Source organism: Pipistrellus hanaki, assembly GCF_964339955.1.
Source record: "Pipistrellus hanaki genome assembly, chromosome: 3".
Classification (NCBI taxonomy): domain Eukaryota; kingdom Metazoa; phylum Chordata; class Mammalia; order Chiroptera; family Vespertilionidae; genus Pipistrellus; species Pipistrellus hanaki.
Genome location: NC_140505.1, coordinates 177,718,229 through 177,738,817, shown reverse-complemented (window position 1 = coordinate 177,738,817; position 20,589 = coordinate 177,718,229). Strand labels below are relative to the sequence as shown.

At 45.9% G+C, this 20,589-nt stretch overlaps 1 protein-coding gene across 8 annotated transcripts in view; it reads right to left on the bottom strand.

The window, feature by feature from the left end:
- The window catches only part of STAB2 (stabilin 2), a 117,619-nt gene that overhangs the window by 46,379 nt on the left and 50,651 nt on the right, over nt 1-20,589 (bottom strand). For all 8 annotated transcript variants that reach the window (XM_084880100.1, XM_084880102.1, XM_084880101.1 and 5 more), the window contains 15 exons: nt 20,298-20,390; nt 19,317-19,364; nt 17,596-17,732; nt 17,074-17,188; nt 14,213-14,290; nt 13,686-13,784; nt 13,490-13,597; nt 11,924-12,055; nt 9,220-9,348; nt 8,644-8,700; nt 6,994-7,089; nt 6,217-6,412; nt 4,426-4,521; nt 1,292-1,337; nt 79-155 (listed from right to left, as the gene is read on the bottom strand). In XM_084880100.1, the coding sequence (XP_084736226.1) occupies nt 79-155; nt 1,292-1,337; nt 4,426-4,521; nt 6,217-6,412; nt 6,994-7,089; nt 8,644-8,700; nt 9,220-9,348; nt 11,924-12,055; nt 13,490-13,597; nt 13,686-13,784; nt 14,213-14,290; nt 17,074-17,188; nt 17,596-17,732; nt 19,317-19,364; nt 20,298-20,390 (1,507 nt within the window). The remainder of the gene's footprint in view (nt 1-78; nt 156-1,291; nt 1,338-4,425; nt 4,522-6,216; nt 6,413-6,993; nt 7,090-8,643; nt 8,701-9,219; nt 9,349-11,923; nt 12,056-13,489; nt 13,598-13,685; nt 13,785-14,212; nt 14,291-17,073; nt 17,189-17,595; nt 17,733-19,316; nt 19,365-20,297; nt 20,391-20,589) is intronic.

Here is a 20,589-nt window from a genome sequence, read left to right as displayed (position 1 = left end):
AGCCTGCGGGAGTAGAGAGCTCTCCAAGGCTCCTGCTGGTCTTATCTCCCTGGAGCAAAGTCTTCCTTCTCTACTTGCCTGTGCAGACTGTCCCGTTCCCCTGGAATCCTGCCGCGCATTTGCATGAGGCTGTGCCATCTGGATTGGAAAGGCAGCTGCCGGGAGAAAGGGCAAAGGCTGTTTGTAGAAAAACACATAACACCCACCCCTATATGGCCAGCGATCCCCCCACCACCCTACTATCACCCTAGGAGGCCCTCAGAAGTCCTGTCTAAGGGCTCAGGGAGAAAGTCCCTTCCTAGCTTGGCCACAGGTGACTAAAATTGCAATCATCATTAGGCAAACTAGAATGTGTATGGGGGCATGGGCCCTGGGATGGGGGAGGGGCTGCCCGTTTTCAGAAAGGTACCTGTGTGTTAGGGGCTGTGCTTTACACTTGACTTCATGTCACTTACACAACATCCAGTAGCCCTGACGCTTAGGTATTATTATTATTCCCATTTACAGATGAAGAAACGGAGGCTTAGAGGCATCAGGTCATCGAGTCAAGGTCAATGACAGAGGCTGACTTGAATTCATGTCTAACTCCAGCTACGGGGCTCGTCATTCATTAACCCAGTGTTTTTCAACCTTTTTTTGGGCAAAGGCACACTTGTTTCATGAAAAAAATCACGAGGCACACCACCATTAGAAAATGTTAAAAAATTTAACTCTGTGCCTATATTGACTATATATAAAGTAATTCTCTTGAATAGGAATCAAATAAACACAAAGAAAGTATTTTATAATTACTTTATTATGAAATATTAAGTAAACAAAATAGTGAAAAATTATAAAATTCTTGTCTTGTCTGCACCTACGGCACACCAGGCAACATTGGTTGAAAAACGCTGCATTAACCCATTAAGCCCCGCTGGGAGTTAGGGGCATGAAGTCGAAGAGTGAAGAAGCAAGTCTTGGCTGTGAGCTGAGAATAAGCTTTGATGAAAGTGAGAGGCCCCCTGGGCTACCCTAGGCCTCTGGGAAGGCGTCCCTGTGGCTTGAACTGGGGGCAACGACGGGCATTTTGCCAATGTCCAGGTAACTGGGCTGGCAGCTTGTTCCAAAGGCTGGATCTGGCAAGCGGGTGGCGGCCTCTTCAGAAATACCTTCTAGTTTCACATTAAATGGATCCTAAATCCTCAGAAACGCTCTCGTAAAAACACTCCCCTGAGGATAGGGCCTGGGATGTACACTCTTAAGAAAGAATCCCCTCGACATCGGCCCCAGGGGAGGCCCAGAGGGGACCTACTTGGCGCTGGTGTGGCAGGTCCCATTGCAGTTGTCTTTTGTGATCTCTGAAAAACACAGACACATGCAAACAAAAACCCAAACTCAAACAATTGCTTTGCCAGCCCACTTTTATTAAACTTCCCTGAAAACCTTCCAGTTAGTGCGTGGTGCCAGGAAAAAATGTTAAGATCCTATTGTAACTGATACGCATCATGTTTACTATGTAAAAACTGTGGGGCTCTGCAGACTGAAAGCTTGTGTCTCCCCCAGTCTAAGGCTGAGATTAATCCCCAGTGGGGGGTATGTGGAGGTGGGGGTCCCTGGGAGGTGATTAGGTCATGAGGGATTAGTCCCTTTTGAAAGGGACCCCAGAAAGCTCCCTTGCCTCTCTTGCCACAACATGAGGGATGGCAGTCTGCAACCCAGGAGAGGGCCTCATTGGGACCCGACCATGAATTTGGACTTCCAGCCTCCACAACTGAGTGATATCAATGTCTGTGTATAAGCTACCCTGTCTCTGAGACTTTGCTATAGCAGCCTGAACAGACTAAGTCATCTATGTTTCAGAAAGTTCTTTCTGGCAGCAACGTGGAGTGTGAGATGGAGGGAAATAGAACAGGAGGCAATGAGATATATGACAACATGACTTGGTGAGAGGAGGAACAGGAGTGAGGGAGAAGACAAATGCAAAAAGATGTACTGAGAGAACTGGATGAGAATCCAAGATGGCTGCACAGGTAAACACCTACCCACAGCCGCACACAACAATTTCAATAAAATACAACTAAAATATAAAATGGACATTATCCAGAACTACAGGAAAGTCAACTGACTGGAAATTCTACAATGAGAAGCAAGGAGAAAACCAGAAGGAAGAGCGGAGGAGCTGTAAAAGCCTAAAGTACGGAGACACGCGGCGCGCGCGGAGAGGACGGAGCCGGAGAGGAGGGAGGCTGAGTGCCTGGCTGGTGTTCCCTAGCAGGAAGGAGATAAAAGCTCTGACTATGCTGGGCCCCTGTTCCGACTGCTCTGAACCCCAGTTCTAGGCCAGACCCTGGGGACCTAGGCTCAAACAGAGGGAGCTGGGCTGTAAGGCGGAACCCCAGGGGAGCAGCGAAAGGAGGTCCCGGAGGCACACACATTGTGTGCAGAGAAGGGATGGTTGGCTGTGCCGTGGGATTGCCCTGGCGGGAAGGAGACAGAGGCTCCAGACTGTCTGAACACCACTTCCAACTCCACTTCCAACTGAACTGAACCCCAATACCGGGCTCATTGGGGGAGAGCCTACCTGTTTGGTAGCAGGCAAAAATCAAGGGCACCTTTCTCTCAGAGGCGCTTGCAACGAGTACTGAAGGACCCTGAAACTCAGGAGCCGCACAGGGCGAGGCTGACGGAAGCCAAAGCTGTAGGCTCCACCCTGAAACCCTGCCCCATCAGGGAAATTGCGAAAATGCCGAGACGAAATAGATCACAAATGAAAGAAATGGAGGACAAAAAGCAACTGGATATAGAGTTCAAATCTATGCTTATAAGGTTTTTCAAGAATTTCCTAGAAAAGATCGATAAGACCTATGAGGCTATGAAAAGGGATCAACTAGAATTAATAAGGAATCAACAAGAAATGATAAGGGATCAAAAAGAAATAAAGAATACATTGTCTGAAATAAAAAATATTTTACAGAGTCCTAAAAACTGAATGGAAGATCGCAAGAATCAAGTCAAAGATTTGGAACATAAAGAGCCAGAAGACACTCCTCCACAGAAGCTAGAAGGCAAGAGAATCCAGAAAATTGAAGATAATGTAAGAAACCTCTGGGACAACTTCAAGCGAACCAGCATCAGAATTATGGGGGTCCCAGAAGATGAGAGAGAGCAAGATGTCAAATACATACTGAAAGAAATAGTGACAGAAAACTTCCCCCACCGGTGAAAGAATTACTTACAAGTCCAGGAAGCGCACAGAACTCCAAACAAAAGGAATCCAAAGAGGACCACACCAAGACAAATCATAATTAAAATTCCAAGAGCAAAAGACAAAGAGAGAATATTAAAAGCAGCAAGAGCAAAGCAGGTAGTTACCTATAAAGGAGCACCTATACGATTGTCAGCTGATTTCTCAACAGAAACCATGCAGGCCAGAAGGGAATGGCAAGAAATATTCAAGGTGATGAATAGTAAGAACCTACAGCTAACGATAATCTATCCAGCAAAGCTATCACTCAGTATCGAAGGTCAGATAAAGAGCTTAACTAATAAAAAAAAGCGAAAGGAGTTCATCACCACCAAACCAGAATTATATGAATTGCTGAAGGGGGTTCTTTCAGAAGAGAAAGTAAATAAAGATAAAAATTATGAACAACAAATACGTAACTATCAACAAGTGAATCTAAAAACCAAGGAAATTAAATAAAATCTTATGAACAATATTAACTGGTGAATATAATAGAATCAGAGGTATGGAAGGGGGGTGAACTGACGATTCTTGAGGAAAAGGGGAGAGGGGGATGTGGGAAGAGACTGAACATAAACTGTGCACCTATGGATGAGGACAATGGGGGGTGGGGAAAGGGCAGAGGGTGGGGTGGGAACCTGGTGGAGGAGAGCAATGGAGGGGGGGGGGAAGGAACATTTGTAATAATATGAACAATAAAAATTTATTTAAAAAAAAGATGTACTGAGGTGTAAAAGATGCTCATTGTAGCATTGTTTATGACAGCAGAAAATTGGTTTCAAAAAGCGTGGTACAATCGTATAACAGTATATTATGAAAGTTAAGAAAATAATGATATTTACTATATTTATTCACATGGAAAGATATCTGTTATACAGTGGGAAGTGAAAATGTAGACTATAAAACAGTGTGTAGAGTATGGCACTATATACAAGCATTTGCGTGCCTATAAAAATGTTGGGAGGATACTACAGAAAATCAATGCTAGTTTTTTCCTGTCTTGGGAGTATGAGTAAGTTTTATCTTCTTCTTTCTGTTTTTCTTTATTGTATGTATAAACATTTTGCTGCAAGGAGGAATTATTTTTATTGCTCAAGGAAGAAACAAAGATGTCCCTCCTATTTTGGAAAGAAAGACACACACACGAAGCTGCTGAGAAGGGGGGCTGAGAGGGATCATAGTAGAGAGGGGCTGGCACTTACCAGAGTCACATTTCACCCCTCGCCAGCCAACGTCGCATTCACAGGAGCCGTCACCCGCCGGCCCCTGGCTGCATCTCCCATGCACACAGGAACACACTAGGTGAGAAACGCCCACACACCATCAGACCTCCGGGCTCAGTAACTCACTGGCCACTTACTACAGAGGCTCTCGTCTTGTACTGCATCATTAGAGAACAGTCATCTTTAGCAGAGGCTGCATGCACAGGAAGGGCAGGTGGAACTGAGTGGGCGAACAGGTGCGTCAGGTCAGGCTTCAACACGGACCACCATTTGGGGACTGGGAACCATGTGAGGCAGCCACCCAAGCGGTGGAGTGTCCTCAGCCAAGGTTTTATGATATCAAGGTTATCATATCCCTGGGGGTCCCTGAGAGTGTGCTTTAAAAGAAGCCCATTTGATACTGGGTTTATATGACTGATGAGGCACTTCCCTCTTCAATAACATGGAAACGTAGATTCCTTTGTTATACGGCGGCATCGTGCGTCTCTTTGAGAACCGGATGAAAGCTGGGGATGCCCTCCCCAGAGGGTCACTCTGGGCCCCAGGCTGGGAACCCCTGAACAAACACAAGCAGACAATCTGCCACGTGACATAGAAAAAAGCAGCGTGGTAATGTCCGTTCTCTATTCGGTGGCCCAGTCACCGTGAGCCAGCTACACATGGAGTTTGCCTTGCTTGGACCAGCTGATGGTAAAACAGTGTTAGTCAGGCCAAACGTGTGTTTTTCAGTGCAAGGGGAAACAGGTGCTTTGGGTTCTCGTCATGCATTAGGAAACCCCTCCTCCCAAGCCGCTCAAGTGTGTGTCCCTGGGCACAAGAATGCCAGGGTGAGAGAATACAGGTGACTTGGTTCAAAGGGTACAGTGTGTGTGTGTGTGTGTGTGTGTGTGTGTGTGTGTGTGTGTGTGAAAACAAATTAAAGCATGTGGCTTCCGGAGGGTGAATCAATAGTGTGATCTTCATAGAAAGACAACATCATCCAAGGGCAGAGCCTTGGAGTTGAGCAGTGTGCATTCGAATCTCAGCTCTGCCTCTTTCAGGTGTGACCTTGAAGGAAGTCATTCCACCTCTTTGCCTTAATATCCCCTTCTGTAAAATGGGCATGGCCAGACCTACGTATATAAAGTTCCTGTGTGGATTAAATGAGACAATGTGCACAAATCTGCCTTTCAAGCTACCAAGCACTGTCCAAAACGGAGCGTGTGACGTGAAGACCGTGAGGATGGTATGACAATGAACAGATGGGGGTGGGGTGGGTTGGTACGTCTAGGTCGGTGGTTGGCAAACTTATTAGTCAACAGAGCCAAACATCAACAGTACAACGATTAAAATTTCTTTGGAGAGCCAAATTTTTTAAACTTAAACGTCTTCTAGCTCCACTTCTTCAGAATAGACTCGCCCAGGCCATGGTATTTTGTGAAAGAGCCACACTCAAGGGCCAAAGAGCTGCATGTGGCTCTTGAGCTGCAGTTTGCCGACCACGGGTCTAGGTTAAGGTGACCAAACATCCCGCTTTTGGCAGGACAGCCCCGCTTTTTAACTGTGGGACGCGGGACAAATTGTTAAAAATCAGGACTGTCCCTCCAAAAGCAGGACATCTGGTCACCATAGTCTAGGTTAGTGACTGAAAATGTGGGGGAACACTGGCCTGTACAAACTACACAACACAGCTTATAATTCACATGATCTGAGCGGTAGGATCCGGCCTGCCTGGGAGAAGGCCGAGGTCCCCCTGCTCTGGCATTGGACCTGGAGGAGAGAGGTGCGCACCTTGGTCACAGTGGACGCCGTACTTGCCCTCCGCGCAGGTCTCGCAGGCGGTGCCGTTGAAGCCCGCTCCACACTGGCACACCCCCGTGCCGTTCATCCCATCCAGGCAGATGCCGTTTCCAAAGCAGACGTTCTGGGCTTTCCCGGGGCAGGGCTGGCACTGGGGGCCGAAGAAGCCCGCACAGCATTCTCTCGTCTGAAATGAGAGGCCGAGGCTGGGCCTCCACTTGCACGTCCTGGTTTTGTCCAGCCACAGAGCAGAATCCCGTGGTTGGGCTGGCTGAGTGCCCTGAGCTTGGACCCCACCGTGAGGGGTTGCAGGAACCCCTGAGAACTAGGGAGCGTAAGCAATTTCCAGGGGTGCCAGGAATAGACAGGCCTCCACCAAGGCGATTGGAAAAAGGGAAAGGAAACAGGCATAAGAGAAGAGGAAGGAGCAAAGTGAGAGAGAAGGAGGGCAGCAGGTAAAGAATAATGGTGCCTGGCCGGTGTGGTTCAGTGGTTGAGTGTCAATCTATGAACCAGAGGTCATGGGTTGGGTTCGATTCCCGGTCAGGGCACTTGACCTCCCCCCGCCCCCCCCCACCCTGTGGGGAGTTCAGGATTCAGCTGATCAAAGATTATCTCTCATCATTGATGGCTTTATCTCTCTCCCTTCCCCTTCCTCTCTGAAATCCATAAAAATGTACTTAAAAGAATAAAGAAAAATATAACATACGATTAAATTTCCTAATGCTACCGCTATAATTAGAAGAATGGTTAAACTGTGATACTCACAATGACAGTTTTCACACATTTTGCCTGGCACCCAATGAACACGGATCGCTTGCCCATGAAATAAATGCTATAGATACATTTCCTCGTCTCGCTGCCCTGGAGGAGAGATGAAATAGCAATGATTATATCCGGGTGTTAGTTAGGAAACTGTTTTCCAGCCTCTGAAAGAAGAAGGTGGGTGATACGTGGCTGTCTCTGGGACTGAAATGCTCTGGGAAGGGACAGGATGGTGGCTCAGAGCTGCTTCACAAGAAAGAAGGCACTCAAACAGCGCTGGCTTCATTACACCAGGTGGCAAAACCCAACGAGCTCTCTTCCCGATAAGACTAACTCAAGTTATCAGGAGTCACAGAGTAAGCCAGACAAAAATGTCCTACCAGCACCACACATCAGTTGATCTGATCCTTGATTTTTACCTACTTATTGATTTCTATTCTTCCTTGGTCTGAGAATGGATTCAGGCTTCTTACTAAGACCTATCATACACAAGATTATATTAAGTCTCAAGTGAGAGAATCAGCATCGTGTCCATTATAAATGATTACTAGAGGCCTGGTGCAAAAAATTCATGCATTGGGGGCAGGGGTGACCCTCAGCCCAGCTTGTACCCTCTCCAATCTGGGACATCCCTCTCACAATCCAGGACTGCTGGCTCCTAACCACTTGCTGGCCTGCCTGCATGATTGCCCCAACAGCTTCTGCCTGCCAGCCTGATCACCTCCTAACCACTCCTCTGTGAGCCATATAGATGCCTAACTGCTTCCCTGCCAGCCTGATTGCCCCTAATTGCCCTCCTTGCCAGCTTGGTCACCCCTAACTGCCCTCCTTTGCTGGCCTGGTCCGCCCCAACTGCCCTCCCCTGCAGGCCTGGTTCCCCCCAACTGCCCTCCCCTCAAGCCTTGTCCCTTCCAACTGCCCTTCCCTGCTGGCCTGGTCACCCCCAACTGCCCTTCCCTGCTGGCCTGGTCATCCCCAACTGCCCTCCCCTGCTGGCCTGGTCCCCCCAACTGCCCTCCCCTGTAGGCCTGGGTCTTCGCCAACTGGTGTCGTTTTCTGGCCCTGACATCCCTAACTACCCTCTCCTGCTGGCCATCTTGTGGTGGCCATCTTGTGTGTTGGAGTGATGGTCAATTTGCATATCATCTCTTTATTACATAGGATTACCATACCCTGGAAGGTGCATGGGTTTTTATTCTCTCTAATGGTTGGAGCATGATCAGAATTAGCTTTTACAATAAAGAGCTATGAGAAACACAGGTTGGTAACTGATTCAAAGACAGGCCTACTTTCCCCAAGTTCACCATCTGTTTCTTAGAGAAAATTAATCTCCACCTGGAAGGGGAACTGTGGCAGGGGGAGCTGATCTGGGCTGGATTTGGTTTTGGATATGGAAGCTGCCTTCTCAAATAAGATGTCTTGTTCCAGCCTCCTCTGGCTCCCAGAATATATAGAAAGTGAGAAATCTCTCTGTGTTGTGCATTGGTTGAGATAAACCCCTGTCTCATTTATTTATTAATTAAAATCTGGATTCAAGACTTTAGAAAGACGCGTACAACAATGAAGGAAGGAAGTGAAAAATGGAGGGTGCTTGAGAGTTGTTTTCTAATTTGGACCTTGCTGGGATCAGAAACTACTTTATCAAATACTCACTAGCGGTTTGGTTCCAAGTGGACAGATGGCTGGCTGGGGACAGTTCCCACACTTTCCCTGGACAGAACACAGAGGCAAAGAGAACATTTCATGGTTATTGCTTTTAGTGCAAAGCGAGGCGGCCAATATTTTCCAGACCTAAGAGCTGAGGGTTTTAGGATATAGAACTGAAAATCAGCAAGGTATGAGGGAAGCTCCTCTGGTCAAGCTCTTTAATTTTCTTAGAGACAAGCACTTTAACTAACTCAGGTCTTGGGTATTTGATCACCTCTTTGCCCACCATATTCTTCTGATGCTGATAGCCCTTTAAGGTGTGAAGGACTTATCTCATTAGAATCTGAATTTCTTTAACAACAACCCTCACTTCTTGGAGACCCATTGTTTAGTGAATTGGGCCAGATTTGGTGCCCAGTCTTGGGAGCCCACAGTCCAGGTGAGGTATCAAAGTGGAGATAATATACACATGATTACGAAACAAAGGGCACAACTTAAGAATGACAGACTCTTAAGTGTGACATGTTCCTAAAACATGTGCAACACCCTTTAGCTGCATCGTTAGCCTTGCATACAACTTACTCGTACAATAGTCGTGTCATTAATATCACATCGATTCTTCTGAATTTCCAGAACTTTCCCCAAGCCATGGATCACTCCCTTATCAGTGGCAACATTGGTGTAGTTTATCGGAGCGTCATTTACGTAGAGCTGTGAACAAGAGGGTCAAATGTAAACTTCTTATTGTAGTGACTTTAAGGGGAGTAGGGAGAAGGGGATTGGAGGATATCAATATGACATCAGCCTAAAAGGTATTCCAATGTGCACCTCAAAGGCAGCACGCTGGAGAGGGAGAGCTCTGGCCTAGGAGTCTGAGAACAGTCCTACATCTGGTCACTGAGCTGTGTGACCTTGAACCCACTTGCTTTTCCTCTTTGAATCCCAATGTTCTCTTTTGTAAAAAGCATCGTTTCCCAGTGTGTGGAGACTGCTCAGAGGTCAGCATTACCCAGTGTTTCCCTTGGCATTTCTTTGGCGTTTATGAAATGTTGGCATCCATCTTTGCCTAATGTGTTTAGAAGCATCCAAACATGGGTGCTAAGTCAGTACCTATATGTTGCCAACTCAAGTTCAACTTGAACTTGAAATTTGTTTTCTTCTGATTTTTTTAAAGGAGAGGATTCCTTAATGATTGATTAACAAAAATAAGTGAATCTATTAATTCATTCATCAAAATAAGTAATATAATTGCAAGTAAATGGTTCTTTGAAAAATTGGGGGTGTGTGTATGTATGTGTGTGTCTCTCTCTGTATAGATGTGGTATATCTGAGGTTGGGCAAAGGGGGAATTCTTTATTGTACTAAGCAAATGTCAAATCTAATAAATTCTTACAAATGTTTAATAACATTGCCTGAACTCAAAGCAGTGATATTAAAATGACTCTACTAAGTGCTTACATTTAAACTTCCACTGACTCATAATTTTTATTGTGAATTTTGTGTTGTATTAAATATTTGAGTTGGATACAACTCTACACATGCATAGAACATTTTTTTTGCATCTACATTGTCCTAAGAGAAAGTGAGTTATCGATAAAAGTAAAACTTAGATTGTAAGATAGAACCAGTTGTTTATTATGAGATTAAAACCTCTGTTTTTAAGATCTGAATAAATAGGAAATAAACATGACAAAATTGAAATTGATTCAATTCACTGTGCTAAAAGCCATTCTACACGATGAAGTAAAAGGTGCCAGATAAAAAAGTAGGTTCTTTAATGATAAAAATTGCTTTTCCTGAAAAAATAAGAAAATATATTTAAAAGGACCTCCTCAAAGTTATTGCACAATAGGTGAGATGTTTGTAGGAGTCGGAGAAAAATATTTGAAGTTCAATTATTCCCTAAGTAATGAAGAGTCAGAAAAATTCTCTTCTACCCAGATTAAAAAATGTGTACACAAAATTCACTTGTGATTAAACGCTGATACCACTGAGAAGATTGTTCGTAAGACTACCCTTTTTAAAGAGAACCAGATAATACTATTGATTGACCCCTTTCACCTCTGACCCCTCAGGTCTTCACTACACTGTTGTCTATGTCCATGGACTATGCATATTATTCACTTTTTAACGCCAAATCAACAGTATTATAGCATCAGGAGTTCTGCCATTTTGGTATTTTAAAATAGCTTGGCATCTTGGAATTCTAGAAATGTGGGTTGTAGTCACAATTTGACACCATCAGTAAGGTTTCCCCACTACTTTTTCCAATTACACAGGCCCTGGAATACCTCTGTGGAGCTTGGCCAATGATTAACCTTTATTTTAATTTAGTGCTTAATAAAAATAGTAAAATAAATTGTCTTAACAATTTTGTTCTTATTTTTTTTTTCATGAGTATCTATACTTAAGTAACATCATGAGTTTCTTGTTGAATTTTCTTACTTTGATACTTGATTGATCTTACTTGATGTCTGATATATGTGAATGAGATTTTATATTTGAAATGTATTAAATATTTAGTCTCACTAATTCTTTTTAAAAATGAATGCTAAACACTTAAATATATAGGAAGTGTGTGAGATAAATACTGAAATACCAATGTGGAGGTCTGTTAGTTCTAGGACCACAGTCCCTATAGTCAAGCAATGATAATGGTAACTCATCTGGCTCCTGGGTCCTGCTTATGGCATTAGGCTCCTTATGGCCAGGAGCCTGTGCCATATCCTGGGAGTTAGGTTTTTGTGGCAGGTTCCCTTCTCCCTGGGAGATTGCTTGGGACTGTCGGCTGGGTCTGATAGGAGTCAGTACTGCAGAGCACCTGTGACTGCTGGGATTCTAGGACTGAGATTAGTCAGCCACACTGGTTACCTGAAGGCTGGGGATAGGGACAGTGAGTGGGAATTTGACAGTCTGGCATAGTCATTCCTTCATGGGGAAACACAGACCACTGTCTTCTGTTGATAAGGTTTAGGAAGCTCTGTGGATACCCTAGCCAGTTTAGCTGAGTGCATAGAGCGTTGGCCTGAGGACTGGCCCAGGTTCAATTCCGGTCCAGGGTAACCTGCCCGGCTTGCAGGCTCGATCCCCAGTGGGGGATGAGGGGAGGGGGGAGAGTGCAGGAGGAAGTCAATCAATGATTCTCATCATCGATGTTTCTCTCTCTCTCTCCCTCTCTGAAATCAATTTAAAAAAAAAGGAAGCACTGGTGAGTCTAGTATGGAGGTGATGACGGGTGACCAGAGCTAAGACACCCACTCCCGGGTCTGGAAGGAAAGGCCCTCACCTGGTCATTGCGGAGAAAGAAGCCGAGGACGTAGGAGGAGCCCAGCATGGACTCCCGGTGCATGCCGTTGTGCAGGTCGTTCCTCAGCAGTTTCTCCTCCAAGACCACATGGTACCTGAGTATGTCTTCCTCCTGGTCACACACAGAATGGAAATAGGCCAGCCAGTCCTGTCACTTACCACATTGTCTACTCCGATGTGTCGGGCACTGTGGGCATTGCAGGGGCAACACCTTGTTGAATTGGAGGTTTTGACTGAGGCCACAGGGCACAATCGACATTAAATATCACATCGAAGACAGATCGCCTTGGAGAAAGTGCAAGTTTTCCACCTGCGATGCTCAACAGTGCACCAGGTGATTCTAAAACCCAGAATGAGGGTATGGAAGGTTGGGGGAGGATCTTAAAGATGATTTAAAAAAAAAAAAATAACTGCTGGGAAACAAGGGTCTTCACTTCCCCAGGACCTTTCACATCCAGGGTCATGAGAGGAAGTCTGATGGGATGTTTTAAAGATCTTTATCTGCCCAGCCAGCATGGCTCAGTGGTTGAGTATTGACCTCTGAATCAGGAGGTCATGGTTCAATTCCCAGTCAGGGCACATGCCCCGGTTGTGGGTTTGATCCCCAGTGCGGGGTGTGCAGGAGGCAGCCGATCAATGATTCTGTCTCATCATTGATGTTTCTATCTCTCTCCTTTTCTCTCTGAAATCAATACAAATATATTTAAAAAAAAAATTAAAGGGCTTGACCTGTGTCCCCTGCAGAGAGAGACCTCTGTCATTGGGGTCTCCCTCAGGCCTGAGCAATCTCCTGGCAGGGACTGCTGGCAGCTGGCCGATCCCGTGGAGTGAGGAGGTGTCCCTGCCCTGGGCCCCCTGCACTCCTGGTACTGGCCTGGGACACGTGAACACTTGTGTCCTGTGGACACACATCCAGGTCCTGGGGCCCAAATGTGTGCTTCCAGGGCTGGCAACGAAGTACAGCAAGTGGGCGGCTCCGCATGCGCATGGGGGAGGAGTGTGTATCGGAGCGTGTATCGGAGCGTTTCCTCAGGACTTTACATTAACCTGTTAACCAAGCGGGACTTATAAATACGTCAAACATAAACAATATCTGGAACAAGGAGGACATATGAATACGTCCTTGAAATATATGTTGCGCCCTGACACGGACAGTATATGTTTTTTGTAATCTTTATAATTGTTTATAAAATTTATAATTTTTTAATTCGGTGTTTCCATTTTTTTTGTTGGTATTCTTTTCTATTTGTCTGTAATTTTGTATTTTCCTTTGTGCTTTATATATAAATAAACGAAAAAATATATATTTCATTTATTTTAATTAAGTATAAATAAAAAAAATAATGATATGAAATTACATCCATCAGGCATGACGTACTGACACGTCCTAGTGAAAGAGTATGCGCCCGTTATACGTTGCGTAATTAAAAAGGGAACTCCCCGGTTAACAGGTTAAGGATCTGGCTATGGAAAGGGAGTTTTGTCAAATGTCGAGCGTCTGGATTTCCAGAAATTGACTTCCCTGCTTCTCGTGTCCGATACCTACCAGAGTGGTGACCTTCTTTTCCCGGATGTAGTTCTCAATGGCGTCGTTGTTTGGAGCAAACACGGTGTAAGCATCGGCAGCCTCGATTTCGTTCACCAGGTTATAGTGCTGTGATGGAAAGAGACAAGCGTGCGTGAGGGATTACCACTCCCCAGTCACCTGAGCAAGGGAGTCCTGGAGAGAACGTGGTACTTGCAATGAGGTAGCCCCGGAAGATGGAGTAGTCAGGCATCTGGTCCAGCCGGGGGAGCAGGTTGGGTAAGGAGCCAGTTAGACCTCTTTGAGGAAGCAGAACCTGAGAAAGGAAGCCCCCAAATTCTGTTAGCAGGTGCTGGAAGGACTTGTGATACATGCGTTCGTGTCACATACATTTGCAATTGTCAGGGCTACTGCCAGTCCCGAGAGCGCCTCTGCAGATTTTAAAAAAGGCCAGCATTCTGCGGGCCTTGTGAGATGTTCCTATAAGCAAGAAATATGTTCTATGTGGCCACACTTTGTATAGGGCCCATTAGAAAACAGGGGCTGAGTAGACAGTAACTGAATCTGATTGAATGAGTAGAGCCTCTAAGTGGTTTTAAAATAAAAGTAATGAGGCACAATACAGGTGACTTTTATGTTAAAGTTAATTATTTACTCCCCCGCGCTCCCTCCAAAAGGAGAGATACTGTCCAGGAGGGTAAATGAGAGAAGGGAAGCTGCCTGGGCGGGAGGAGCGACGTGTACCTTGTTGATGATGTGTATCACTCCGTTTGTGGCTGCGTTGTCACCATCAACGATGGACGCTCCTTCAATGGTGATGTTCTGTAAATGCAAACCACACTGGGAAGGTGAGTCTCCTTTGTGTACACCTAGGGATCAGTGTTATTTCTCCTCTTTTCCACTTTCTGAGAAGCAGTGACCTTCAACCTTTTGGGCCATGACTCACAGTTAGAAATATCTTTAAACTGTGATCCATTAGACATCACACACACACACACACACACACACACACACACACACACTCAAAATGAAATATCGATAGTACTTTATTGTGTGGGAGGCAGCACATCATTGATTTTTACTCTATTCCTTTCTCTTGTATTAAAAAGTGCTGGCTGCCTGGCCAGTGTGTTCAGGGTTGAGCATCAACCTATGAAATAGGAGGTCTGGGTACGATTGTCATTTAGGGCATATGCCTGGGTTGTGGGCTCCATCCCATGTGGGGCATGCAGGAGGCAGCCGATCCATGATTCTCTCTCATTGTTGATGTTTCTATCTCTTTCTCTCTCTTCCTCCTTCTCAGAAATCGAGAAAAAAATATTTTTTTAGAAGTGCTGGTTGAGGTCCCTAAAGTGACCCTGCTGTTTGAAAAAACACGATAGACAATGTTGTGGTTTGAATTGTCTTCCATCCCTCCCCCAAAATTCATAAGTATGTCAGAATATGACCTTATTTGGAGCTAAGATCTTTACGGAGGTAATCAGGTTAAGTAGAGGGCAATAGAATGGGCCCAAATCTAACATGGCTGGTGTCCTTATAAAAAGAGGGGATTTGGATGTAGCTCTTCAGGGGATGCCATGGGAGCATGTGGACAGTCACCTACAGGACAGCCTGGAGCAGCTCCTTTCCCAGCTCTCAGGAGGAGTCAGTTCTCCCCTCCCCTTGATCTTGGACTTCCAGCCTCCAGAAATGTGAGACAAACATGTCTGTTGCTTGAGCCACTCAGTCTGTTGTAGCAGCTCTGGCAAACTCATACAGACAGCAACTGACTTTCCTGGTCAGCATCCAGCTATTTTTCAAGAAGAAGAATGACAAGGGGAATGAAGCTAAGTAAAAACCAATCTAGCCACCCACCTGGCCATCAATCAACCATGAAAAAGGGGCCCCAATATCTCTGGTTTCTCTGGTGTCCTCTCCTCATCTCCATCACTACCCTCCATGTGAAATCCCTCCTGGGCACTTTGGGTACAGAGGGGATCCATGTCACCCTGAGCAGCTCCAAAGTCACATTGGCAGAGGCCCCAAAGAAAACATTTCTGGCCACCTCTCATATCGCTTTTGGTTAAAGGGAAACATTTACTTCAGACATAGGAATAAACTCATTAAAAATGTGTCTTTGATGATTAGATCCTCTCAATCAGAGGTCTTGGTTGACTTATCTTTGAATCTATAGAGCCTGGGATAAGCAATGACCAGGCTGGGTGTCCCCTTAATGCTTGTCAAGAGAATCAGTGATTTAAAACATTGATAGAAAAGAACACCAAAATCTGATAAATGCATGTAATACACTAGAATTATAATTGTACTAGAGGCCTGGGGCATGAAATTCGTGCATGGATGAGGTCTCTAGGCCTGGCTGGCAATCAGGGCCTATTGGGGCTGTCTTGTCCTGTTCCAATTGGGGCCAAGTTCGGGGCCTGGAGGCTTGCCCGCTGCTGGAGGTTGGTTGGCCATGGGAGGTAGCTGTGAGAGCACACTGACCACCAGAGGCAGCTCCTGCATTGAGCATCTGCCCCCTGGTGGTCAGGGCTCATTATAGCGACTGGTCAACTGGTCATTCTGGGCATTCTAGTTGTTTGGTCAAAACGGTTTCTTAGACTTTTATATATATATTGTAGATGGTAAGGACCCATGGGATCATATGTAACTCTTTACTGCTGCCTAAAAGGAATTATCTGGTGAAGCACATACATCTAAGTAATACTAGTCAGAGAGGTTTTCATAGAGCTCATACTGATGAATAGAAAGGTAGAGATGCCTTAGAGCAGTTCTCACTCTACGGTAGAACCTTCATTCTCATCTTGTGAGATTCATAGAAAGAGTTTTAAGGCTATGCCACATGCAGTAGGGCATCCAGACAACCTCAGGAAAGACTAAATCCAAGTCTTTGACATATTGTAGCCAGAAGGAGCATCGATAGGGCGTGGTTCTTCCTTGGGCACTGCCCTAACTCCAGCATTTTAACCAGTTCCTGGAGAATAGCAGGTGCTCAATAAATATTTGTTGCCTGGCTGATCCTCACTCAATATAAAATTTTAGTAACCTGCATTGACTCAATCAGCAGGTTACAGTAACAAGTCTTGGTTAACCATACATATAACTCAATGTGGTGAAACCGTACAACCTTCACCCAGAAGAATAGACAGATCTGACTCTTTGGATGAGTCTTTTCATAGAGTTCACATTGGTGAGCAGAAAGGTAGAGATGCTTCAGAGCAGTCATTCTGAAACCTTCTGACTGTGGCCCATGGTCCCTGGATGTAGCAGCTCTCACTCTCCTGTAGAATCTTCATTCTCATCTGTGGTCTGTCAGATGTGGCTAACCAGTGGGAAGAGGGCCACATTTTATAGGATCACCACCATAGAGTAACTGTGTGTGTGTGTGTGTGTGTGTGTGTGTGTGTGTGAGAGAGAGAGAGAGAGAGAGAATACCAATATGCATTGATAATTGTTGAAGTTGTGATGCCAACATGGATGTCAGAAGTCCTATTCTTGCTCTACTTTTGCTCATGTTTGAAAATTTCCACGACACAAAAAATTAAAAGTACAACATGAATGCAATGGACATGTTTCCACTTCCCAGACAAATGACAGTACTCTCTTACCCCATCTGCCTTTGCCAGGTGAAGGAAGCTGCCCTGCAAAGACGTGGCCAGCATATCAGAAGATGACAGAGCCTGCAGATCTGCCACCCCGTACGTGCCTAGGAGTGTGTGGTATCTGAAACAACAGTCCACAGGGCCATAGTGAATACCAGTGCACCCGGCAGTTTCACTAGGTAATTAAAAAATGGTTCCAGAGCCAGACTGCTAGATTCAAATCTACCCCTGCCATGATCAGCCATAGAATCCTTGGGTTAATTACTGAATCACCCTGTGCCTGTTTCCACATCTGTAAAAGGGGAATAACTATAATTCCTATCTTATGGGGTTGTTGGGAAGATGAACTGGGTTACATATGCAGCAGTTAGCCCAGGGTGGGCTGTCCATAATGCTTAACTACTCCCATCCTGGGGGGAGGGGAGTCCCGGAACATGTTTAGCGCCATGAATCTGAAGGACCATGTGGGTTCCCTCCATTGCACTTATTCACACTGATGTCATGAAGAATAAAATGCATAATACCTACTTTATCAGGGCTGGAATATTGCTCTTGGACAACCAAAAGGCTTTCTCCACTTGGTCCATGTCCTCAATAGCTTGTTGGGAAGGCACGAGGATGGTGAGGTTGGAGGCGGCTGACAGCATGGGATGCAGAGAGGCGTTCTGAATTACAGAAGGAAAACAAAGGGCTTGGCTCATATTAGCAGGCAGATGAGGGCTGTTTTAATGCTTGGCAGAGATGACCAGTTTCTTTGGATGTAATTCCAGGGACACTAGGGTGGTCCTACGGACCGCTTTCCCAAATCCTTTCTTTTATTTAATTGTGTGAGCCTGGTCAAAAGGCAAGTTTTCCAACCCAGTCACACTTGGTATCATTACCAGCCATTTACCCATTCATCTAAATGAAGAGTCAGAGAATAGTCTTGGCAGGATTATGCATGTGTATGCACATGTGTACAGATGTGTGTGTGTGTATATGCAGAGAACCTTGAGAATCCTTGGAACCTTTGGAATAGGGTGGTGGAAAGACTACAGGAACAGATTCAGCCTGAGAGAGAGACCAGAGGCGCAAAATTAAACTTGACCTACTTTTCATTCTTACCCAGAGCTCGTGGATAAAAGCAGCAGTGGGCTTGTGTTTAACAATCAGCTCTCCAGCACAAACAAGCAAACAAACAACATGCCCTGGTTCTTAGTGTTCGCTGGTTTCTGTGGGGTAAAGATTCCCACCGTGGCTGAATTCAAGCTACCAACAGGACAGTGGAGCTAGGAAGGGTGTGCTCTGGTGAGCTGGGATGAGCTGGGTCCATAGCACCCCTGGGCATGCTTCTGCGTTTGGGGCTGGTCTATATGGAAATCAACATGGACCACAGGACACTCTGTCCTGCTTCTCCAGGTGAAGGGCCAGAGGGCCCCAGGAAGAAGCAACGGGCAGCTGTCCTGCAGCGGGTGCTGACCACACACTACCTGTCATTGCATGTGGCTGTTCCAAGGGGAGAAACCACTGAGTGCTGGCTGGCTGGGCCGGTCACCCAGGACCCCTCAGGCACAGACGGCAGAGATTCTTGGTAATAGAACTTTCCAAGGGGAGGGAAAGCTCCCGCAGGCATGCTGGACCGAGGGCTAAGCACACAGGAAGTTTTCCAGATTTTAACTATACATCCCAACTCTGGCCCAGGCTGGTAGCTCAGTCAGTTAGAGCATTGTCCCAATATGCCAAGGTTGTGGGTTTGATATCCAGTCAGGGCACATAGAAGAAACAACCAATGAATGCACAAGTAAGTGGAACAACAAACAGAGGTGTCTTTGTCTCTGTCTGTCTGTCTTTCTCCCTCCCTCTCTCTTTCTCTCCTCAAATCAATAAAATAAAAATTTAAGTCCCAACTCTAACTTGGCGAGTTACAGTGATGAATTACATTGACTTTTTATAAAAAAAAGACTTGGGGGATGAGTGACGCTACATGTATATATTTGAATTGGTTGAAAAGTTGACCAACCAAGCTGATCCTAGACCAGAAATTCTTAGCTCTGGTTTCATGTTAGAATCACCTGGGAAGCTTTCAGAATTCACCTATGTCCAGAGCAAACCTCTGACCAATCAAATCAGAGTGTCTGGGGTGGTGGTGGTGGGGGGGCATGGCTATTTACAGAAGGGCAGCCAGGGTTAGGAACCTCCGCTCTAGACAGTGTTCCATTGTATGCATCCCACATTTCTAAAATTATACACAGTCCAACAAAGGTACTCACATGTATCCACTGGTTAAATTTAGCTGCTGCAGAGAGCAATGACAATTCCTTATTCATTTCGAGCGAGGGAGGGCGGGAGGGAGAGATGAGGGAGAAGAGGAGAGAAGGAACAATGAGAAGCACAATCACAGCACATTTCTGGGAAGCCAGCACCAAGCCTGCCCGGGCTGCGCTCCCTTTCCCTGCCAGCCTCCTTGACCCGATAGAAAGTTGAATTTCTGTGTTGCCAGAGCTGTTCATTTCTTTCAGGCTCAGCAGTTCTGCTGTCCTCTATCTGAGGCAGAGAAGTAATTCTAGAAACTCCAAATGAAACAACAGCCTGAAGGTCTAGAGCAGTCGTTCTCAACCTTCCTAATGCCCCCACCCTTTAATACAGTTCCTCATGTTGTGGTGACCCCCAACCATAAAATTATTTTCGTTGCTACTTCCTAACTGTAATTTTGCTACTGTTATGAATTGTAATGTAAATATTTGTGTTTTCCGATGGTCTTAGGCTCTACAGCAGCGGTTCTCAAGCTGTGGGTCACAACTCACAGGTTAAGAACTGCTAGTAGGGTCGCACCCCCCCGCCCCCTGTCCCTCCCCTTCCCTGCCAGATGTGGTCAGTGCAGGATGCTCTGGGTATCAAGAGGGGGCACTCAAACCAGACAGGAGCGCACAGAGAGCTCAGCAAAGGCCGGTTAGTTGTCCATTTGGGACATTTGGGGATGGCAAGAGGTAGAATGAGGTGAAAGAGAAGCCAGGATCGCTTGGTATACAGCAGGGGCCAAATAAAAGCTAGCAACCTTCAGCCTGCAGAAAACATGTAAAACATGTGACCCGTGAGGCACCTATACCATCTGGGAGAAGCAGCTTGCTCCCTCTAATATCTCCGGGGATGTCCTGTAAAATCACTCGGTTTGCACAGCACTGGGAAGGTCATGCTCTACAGAGCTCTGTGTCTTGGTCATGCTCTACCGGGGTTCACCACAGAGGACTTACCACGGCCGCGCTCCCATAGCACAGAAAGCCGTCGCCTTCATAGCCCTCTCCGCAAACACAGCGCCAGACGCCGGAAGTGAGCTGACAGGCGGCCTGGTGGAACGGAGATGGGAAACAAGGGCTCGATTCCCTAACTGAAAAGTTAGGAATGAGCTACATCCTAACTGCAGATTTGGGGTTGGAGGACAGTGGGAGTAACCTGCAGACCCTCCCATGTTGCAATGAAAAGCCCCGGTCTGCATGTCTTAGTCTCTCTCTGGACATCTCTGCCGGATTTAGCAAGTACAAGCAA